We start from the raw sequence: 7,500 nt of genomic DNA, 5'->3' as shown, positions 1-7,500 counted from the left end.
GCATCCTTTGATTCATCGGTCTTTGGCCCTCAGTCGGTAAAAAGGTTTGGTTTGGGTACCCCCGCTTTAGTAACTTGCTATAAAACATTTTCACTTCCACTATCTATTGTCAAAGTATCGGATCAGAGGTAAAAAATGTTGAGCGGGGCATACCTAATAATAATACACAATAATAAATGAACATGAGCGGCAAAGAGCCAGTAAGGTTTTATTGAAAATGTACTTCAACTACGATTCCTGCTGTGGTAAAGACTTATGTGTCCATCACTTGTGTGTCCGTCACTTGTGTGTCCACCACTTGTGTGTTCATCACTTGTGTGTCCATCACTTGTGTGTCCACCAGGCCTCTCAACCAGATGAGCTAACTATTGATGAGCAGGAGATGCTGGAGGTGATTGAGGATGGGGACATGGAGGACTGGGTTAAGGTGTGTGAGCACACATACACCCCCCCCCCCCCCACCCCCCCCCCCCCCCCCCCCGCCACGCACACACACACACACAAACACACACACACATTTGTGTATTTCTGACCTTCTTGAGACCTCAGAATAATGCCTACCTCTTTAGGACCACCCTTTCTAGATATATAAAGATTATTATTATTATTATTATTATTATTATTAGTAGTAGTAGTAGTAGTAGTATTTACAACATTAATAATATATACATACTATGCAAATATAAAAAAGCTTTTTTGTGAAAAATTTGTTGGAATTTCACAAGAAAAAGGTCACAGTTTCACGAAAAAAAACTTGGACTTTTTGCGGTGTTATAATGCAAGTCGTAATTATACTCAACGCAAGTCAAAATTTTACAAGAAAAACTGAACGTTTGTGCAATATTATGATAAAAGTTGGAATTTTACTCAATAACAGTCGCAATTTTACAAGAAAAGCTTAAAATGTTGTCAATTCTATGAAAAGGTTAATAATTTAACTCAACAAAAGTCACAATTTTATAAGAAAAGTTTAATAATGTTGGCAACATTATAATAATAATCGGAATTTTACTCTGCAAAATTATGACAAAAGTCATCATTTTACTCAAAAAAATGTCACTATTTTACAAGAACAACAAAAAAGTTGGCAATATTGTGATAAAACTTGGAGTTTTATATGACAAATGTCACCATTTTGCATTAAAAAGTAATGATTTTGCATAAAAAAAGTAATAATTTTACTAGAAAATATTGCAATATTACAGAAACAGAAATAATATGAGAAATTGTTCCCAATTTTATAATAAAAAAGTTGACACATTGTGAGAAAAAGACTGCTTTTTAATTTTTTTTGTGGTTTGTAATTGGTTTTTAATCTTCATTATTTACTTCAAGTTATTACAGTAAGTCTCTATATACATATTTATTTGTATTTTTGTTATTAATTTTGCCAAAGGTGGCACATTTCAATTTCTTGCACACACTTGTTATTACATATGTTGACCAGAGGGGGAGCACTTCAACTTTTTACACTCACTTGTTATTTCATATGTTGACCACAGGGGGAGCACTTCAAATTTTTACACACACTTGTTATTACATATGTTGACCAGAGGGGGAAGCACTTCAAATGTTTACACACACTTGTTATTACATATGTTGGCCAGAGGGGGAGCACTTCACATTTTTACACACACTTGTTATTTCATATGTTGACCAGAGGGGGAAGCACTTCAAATTTTTACACACACGTGTTATTTCATATGTTGACCAGACTGTTTTGTCTGGAGTGACGTCCCGAAATCTTTGCATGTGTCCCCGCAGGCTCGCAATAAGGTCGGACACGTGGGTTATGTTCCCGAGAAATATCTGCAGTTTCCCGCCTCCAACAGTTTGCTGAGCATGCTTCAGTCCCTGGCAACGCTGGACGCTCGCTCGCACACTTCCTCCAACTCCACTGAGCCAGAGCTGCACTCCGGCTGCATCAACGGAGATGTTAACAGTAAGGATTGTGACCGGCATAGCAGAACTGTACTACAACCACATGTTGTGGAGCCACTAGTCTCCAAATACCAAATCGTATTTTGGTACTTTTCGATACTTTTCTAAATAAAGGGGACCACAAAAAATGGCATCCTCCGAGGACAAAACTACGAACAATGGGAGACCGGGCTTTCTGCTCCGCCGCTCCCAGTCTGTGGAACGCTCTCCCTGACCACCTGAGGGCACCACAGACTGTGGATGCTTTTAAAAAACGCTTAAAACCCTTCTTTTTAAAAAAAAAAATATATATTTTTAGATATATGCGTGCTAGTTCTAGTTTTTATCTTTTTTTATTTTTATTATCTTTTTATTTATTTTTTTAATACACTGTAGCACTTTGAGGTTGTTAGCTCAATGTAAAGTGCTTTGTTTACAAATAAAATCTATTATTATTATTATTATTATTATTATTGGTTTATTTTAACAGAAAATCTTAGGGTTTCTTATTGCAAGTTTGTCCTTAAATAAAATAGTGAACATACTAAACAACTTGTCTTTTAGTAGTAAGTAAACAAACAAAGACTCCTAATTTAGCTGCTGACGTATGCAGTAACATATTGTGTTATTTTCCATTATATTTTTTTGTCAACATTATAAAGGACAAGTGGTAGAACATTAATTATTAATCTACTTGTTGATTTACTGTTAATATCTGCTTACTTTCTCTTTTAACATGTTCTATCTACACTTCTGTTCAAATGTAATAATCACTTATTCTTCTCTTGTTTGGATGCTTGCGATGTGGCCCTCAATTAAAAGGACGTATAGTGTTCCATTTTGCTCAAAGGTGGAAAAAATATTCCTCTAACAAACTCCATTTGTAAAAAGGTATATTTAGAGGAAAACTGGAGTTGTTGCCCATTATTCACAATTTACAAATAATCGCTTACTAAATAGTGAAACCATTATTTATGTCTTCTTCTTTTTGTTATTTTTATTTATTTATTTATTTTAAATAACAAAAAAAACAAAAAACATTTATGTCTTCTTCTTAGCATTATTTTCTGCACAAATGTAGTTATTTTCTGCCATTCTCCCCACAGTGGTGTACGTGCGGGCGCTGTACGATTACGAGGGCCAGGCGGAGGAGGAGCTGACATTCGCGGAGGGAGCGGTGATTCGCCTTCTGAGCCGAGACACGCAGACAGACGACGGCTTCTGGGAGGGGGAGCTCAACGGACGGGTGGGCGTTTTCCCCTCGGTTTTGGTGGAGGATCTGACGGAGAACGGAGAGACGAGTGTGGGAGGGCCCAACGGAATACAGGTAGAGTACCGCCCATACAGAAATCTCACTGTTATGTTCAGTACCTGCAGGTTTTTTTTGCGGAAAATTCAACCAATCACCACAAAATACGCTAAGTCCAAAGTGTCAGGTTCTATTAAACAAGACAAGAAGCAAAGCATTAAACAAATTAATCAAATTTGGCTCAATTTGAAGAGAGACGTCTGGGCTGTACTCTTGGACAGTCTCCCAGCACGCTCTGGCGAAAGATTGTACGCCACCTCTTTTATTTGGACTTTCCCTGATTACATGGCAACAGCTGTTTCTAAGGGACGGGGGTCGTAAACAGCCATCGCCTTTGATTAAAAATGTGATTAAAAATTTCCCTGATTACATGGCAACAGCTGTTTCTAAGGTACGGGGGTCGTAAACAGCTATCGCCTTTGATTAAAAATGTGATAAAAAATTTCCCTGATTACATGGCAACAGCTGTTTCTAAGGGATGGGGGTGGTAAACAGCCATCACCTTTGATTAAAAATGTGATTAAAAATTTCCCTGATTACATGGCAACAGCTGTTTCTAAGGGATGGGGGTCGTAAACAGCCATCACCTTTGATTAAAATTGTGATTAAAAATTTCCCTGATTACATGGCAACAGCTGATTCTAAGGGACGGGGGTCGTAAACAGCCATCACCTTTGATTAAAAATGTGATTAAAAATTTCCCTGATTACATGGCAACAGCTGTTTCTAAGGGATGGGGGTGGTAAACAGCCATCACCTTTGATTAAAAATGTGATTAAAAATTTCCCTGATTACATGGCAACAGCTGTTTCTAAGGGATGGGGGTCGTAAACACCCACCACCTTTGATTAAAAATGTGATTAAAAATTTCCCTGATTACATGGCAACAGCTGATTCTAAAGGACGGGGGTCGTAAACAGCCATCGCCTTTGATTAAAAATGTTCCTGATTACATGGCAACAGCTGTTTCTAAGGGATGGGGGTCGTAAACAGCCATCACCTTTGATTAAAAATGTGATTAAACATTTCCCTGATTACATGGCAACAGCTGTTTCTAAGGGACGGGGGTCGTAAACAGCCATCACCTTTGAATAAAAATGTGATTGAAATTTTCCCTGATTACATGGCAACAGCTGTTTCTAAGGGACGGGGGTCGTAAACAGCCATCGCCTTTAATTAAAAATGTGATTACAAATTTCCCTGATTACATGGCAACAGCTGTTTCTAAGGGATGGGGGTGGTAAACAGCCATCACCTTTGATTAAAAATGTGATTAAAAATTTCCCTGATTACATGGCAACAGCTGTTTCTAAGGGATGGGGGTCGTAAACAGCCATCACCTTTGATTAAAAATGTGATTAAAAATTTCCCTGATTACATGGCAACAGCTGATTCTAAGGGACGGGGGTCGTAAACAGCCATCGCCTTTGATTAAAAATTTCCCTGATTACATGGCAACAGCTGTTTCTAAGGGACGGGGGTCGTAAACAGCCATCACCTTTGATTAAAAATGTGATTAAAAATTTCCCTGATTACATGGCAACAGCTGTTTCTAAGGGACGGGGGTCGTAAACAGCAATCACCTTTGATTAAAAATGTGATTAAAAATTTCCCTGATTACATGGCAACAGCTGTTTCTAAGGGACGGGGGTCGTAAACAGCCATCGCCTTTGATTAAAAATGTGATTAAAAATGTCCCTGATTACATGGCAACAGCTGTTTCTAAGGGACGGGGGTCGTAAACAGCCATCACCTTTGATTAAAAATGTGATTAAAAATTTCCCTGATTACATGGCAACAGCTGTTTCTAAGGGATGGGGGTGGTAAACAGCAATCACCTTTGATTAAAAATGTGATTAAAAATTTCCCTGATTACATGGCAACAGCTGTTTCTAAGGGATGGGGGTCGTAAACAGCCATCACCTTTGATTAAAAATGTGATTAAAAATTTCCCTGATTACATGGCAACAGCTGATTCTAAGGGACGGGGGTCGTAAACAGCCATCGCCTTTGATTAAAAATGTCCCTGATTACATGGCAACAGCTGTTTCTAAGGGACGGGGGTCGTAAACAGCCATCACCTTTGATTAAAAATGTGATTAAAAATTTCCCTGATTACATGGCAACAGCTGTTTCTAAGGGATGGGGGTCGTAAACAGCAATCACCTTTGATTGAAAATGTGATTAAAAATTTCCCTGATTACATGGCAACAGCTGTTTCTAAGGGACGGGGGTCGTAAACAGCCATCGCCTTTGATTAAAAATGTGATTAAAAATGTCCCTGATTACATGGCAACAGCTGTTTCTAAGGGATGGGGGTCGTAAACAGCCATCACCTTTGATTAAAAATGTGATTAAAAATGTCCCTGATTACATGGCAACAGCTGTTTCTAAGGTACGGGGGTCGTAAACAGCCATCACCTTTGATTAAAAATATGATTACAAATTTCCCTGATTACATGGCAACAGCTGTTTCTAGGGGACAGGGGTCGTAAACAGCCATCACCTTTGATTAAAAATGTGATTATGGGCTCTGTATGTGGGCTCTGTACCGAGGATATCGTTGTGGCTTGTACAGCCCTTTGAGACACTTGTGATTTAGGGCTATATAAATAAACATTGATTGATTGATTGATTGATTAAAAATTTCCCTGATTACATGGCAACAGCTGTTTCTAAGGGACGGGGGTCGTAAACAGCCATCACCTTTGATTAAAAATGTGATTAAAAATTTCCCTGATTACATGGCAACAGCTGATTCTAAGGGACGGGGGTCGTAAACAGCCATCGCCTTTGATTAAAAATGTCCCTGATTACATGGCAACAGCTGTTTCTAAGGGATGGGGGTCGTAAACAGCCATCACCTTTGATTAAAAATGTGATTAAAAATGTCCCTGCTTACATGGCAACAGCTGTTTCTAAGGTACGGGGGTCGTAAACAGCCATCACCTTTGATTAAAAATATGATTACAAATTTCCCTGATTACATGGCAACAGCTGTTTCTAGGGGACAGGGGTCGTAAACAGCCATCACCTTTGATTAAAAATGTGATTATGGGCTCTGTATGTGGGCTCTGTACCGAGGATGTCGTTGTGGCTTGTACAGCCCTTTGAGACACTTGTGATTTAGGGCTATATAAATAAACATTGATTGATTGATTGATTGATTAAAAATTTCCCTGATTACATGGCAACAGCTGTTTCTAAGGGACGGGGGTCGTAAACAGCCATCGCCTTTGATTAAACATTTCCCTGATTACCTGGCAACAGCTGTTTCTAAGGGACAGGGGTCGTAAACAGCCATCACCTTTGATTACAACAGTTCAAAAGAAAAGGTCGTAAACAGTTCACAGAAAAGGTCGTAAAACAGTTCACAGAAAAGGTCGTAAAAGAGTTTAAAGAAGCGGTGCCTGGAGTGGAGTATGGTCCTGCTTCCTCTTCGCTTTGTAGTTCTTGGGTCAAGACAATATCTTTCTGTTGATTACAATACATGAAAGAAACAGAACACCTTCATGTTGCTTCCCATCCTACAGAGTGGAGTTTTCCAAGCCTACTTCTTGGTAGGATTAAAGACAGCTTTTGTCTGCTCGCCGGGAACTCATTGAAACACAAAAGTTTAGTGATAACTTCGATACAATTATTCTGACACAAAGCCTGCTACTTCTCCGCACATTTTGGCCAATCAGCTGTGTTTCCGTCTGGTCTCTGAGCGACACGTCAACTGTCTAATCAAAACTTATGTTTGTTTCTCGTGTGGACCAAGCTGGAACAACGACGCGTAACAATATATCAACTCTTTATCGATCAGGCGGCACAATATGTCGTATTTCAGACCTACTTCCTGTTCCTTGCACTAAGCTTTCTGGGTAATTTCTATATAAACATTTACAAAACGCAAAAGCAGTGAAGTTGTCACGTTGTGTAAATGGTAAATAAAAACAGAATACAATGATTTGCGAATCCTTTTCAACTTATATTCAATTGAATAGACTGCAAAGACAAGATATTTCATGTTCAAACTGAGAAACTTCTTTTTTTTGGTGCAAATAATCATGAACTTAGAATTTAATGGCAGCAACACATTGCAAAAAAGTTGTCACAGGGGCATGTTCACCACTGTGTTACATGGCCTTTCCTTTTAACAAGACTCAGTAAAGGTTTGGGAACTGAGGAGACACATTTTTGAAGCTTCTCAGGTGGAATTCTTTCCCATTCTTGCTTGATGTACAGCTTAAGTTGTTCAACAGTCCGGGGGTCTCCCTTGTGCTATT

General features: G+C 38.8%; 1 protein-coding gene across 2 annotated transcripts in view; it reads left to right on the top strand.

The window, feature by feature from the left end:
• Nucleotides 1–7,500, top strand: part of LOC133663046 (F-BAR and double SH3 domains protein 2-like) — a 129,801-nt gene that overhangs the window by 108,180 nt on the left and 14,121 nt on the right. For both annotated transcript variants that reach the window (XM_062067228.1, XM_062067227.1), the window contains 3 exons: nucleotides 344–427; nucleotides 1,765–1,942; nucleotides 3,027–3,247. In XM_062067228.1, coding sequence (XP_061923212.1) covers nucleotides 344–427; nucleotides 1,765–1,942; nucleotides 3,027–3,247 — 483 coding nt within the window. The remainder of the gene's footprint in view (nucleotides 1–343; nucleotides 428–1,764; nucleotides 1,943–3,026; nucleotides 3,248–7,500) is intronic.

This window comes from Entelurus aequoreus, linkage group LG13 (genome assembly GCF_033978785.1).
Source record: "Entelurus aequoreus isolate RoL-2023_Sb linkage group LG13, RoL_Eaeq_v1.1, whole genome shotgun sequence".
In the NCBI taxonomy this organism is placed as follows: domain Eukaryota; kingdom Metazoa; phylum Chordata; class Actinopteri; order Syngnathiformes; family Syngnathidae; genus Entelurus; species Entelurus aequoreus.
The sequence above is the reverse complement of the archived record's forward strand: the minus strand, read 5'-3'. Positions and strand labels throughout refer to the sequence as shown.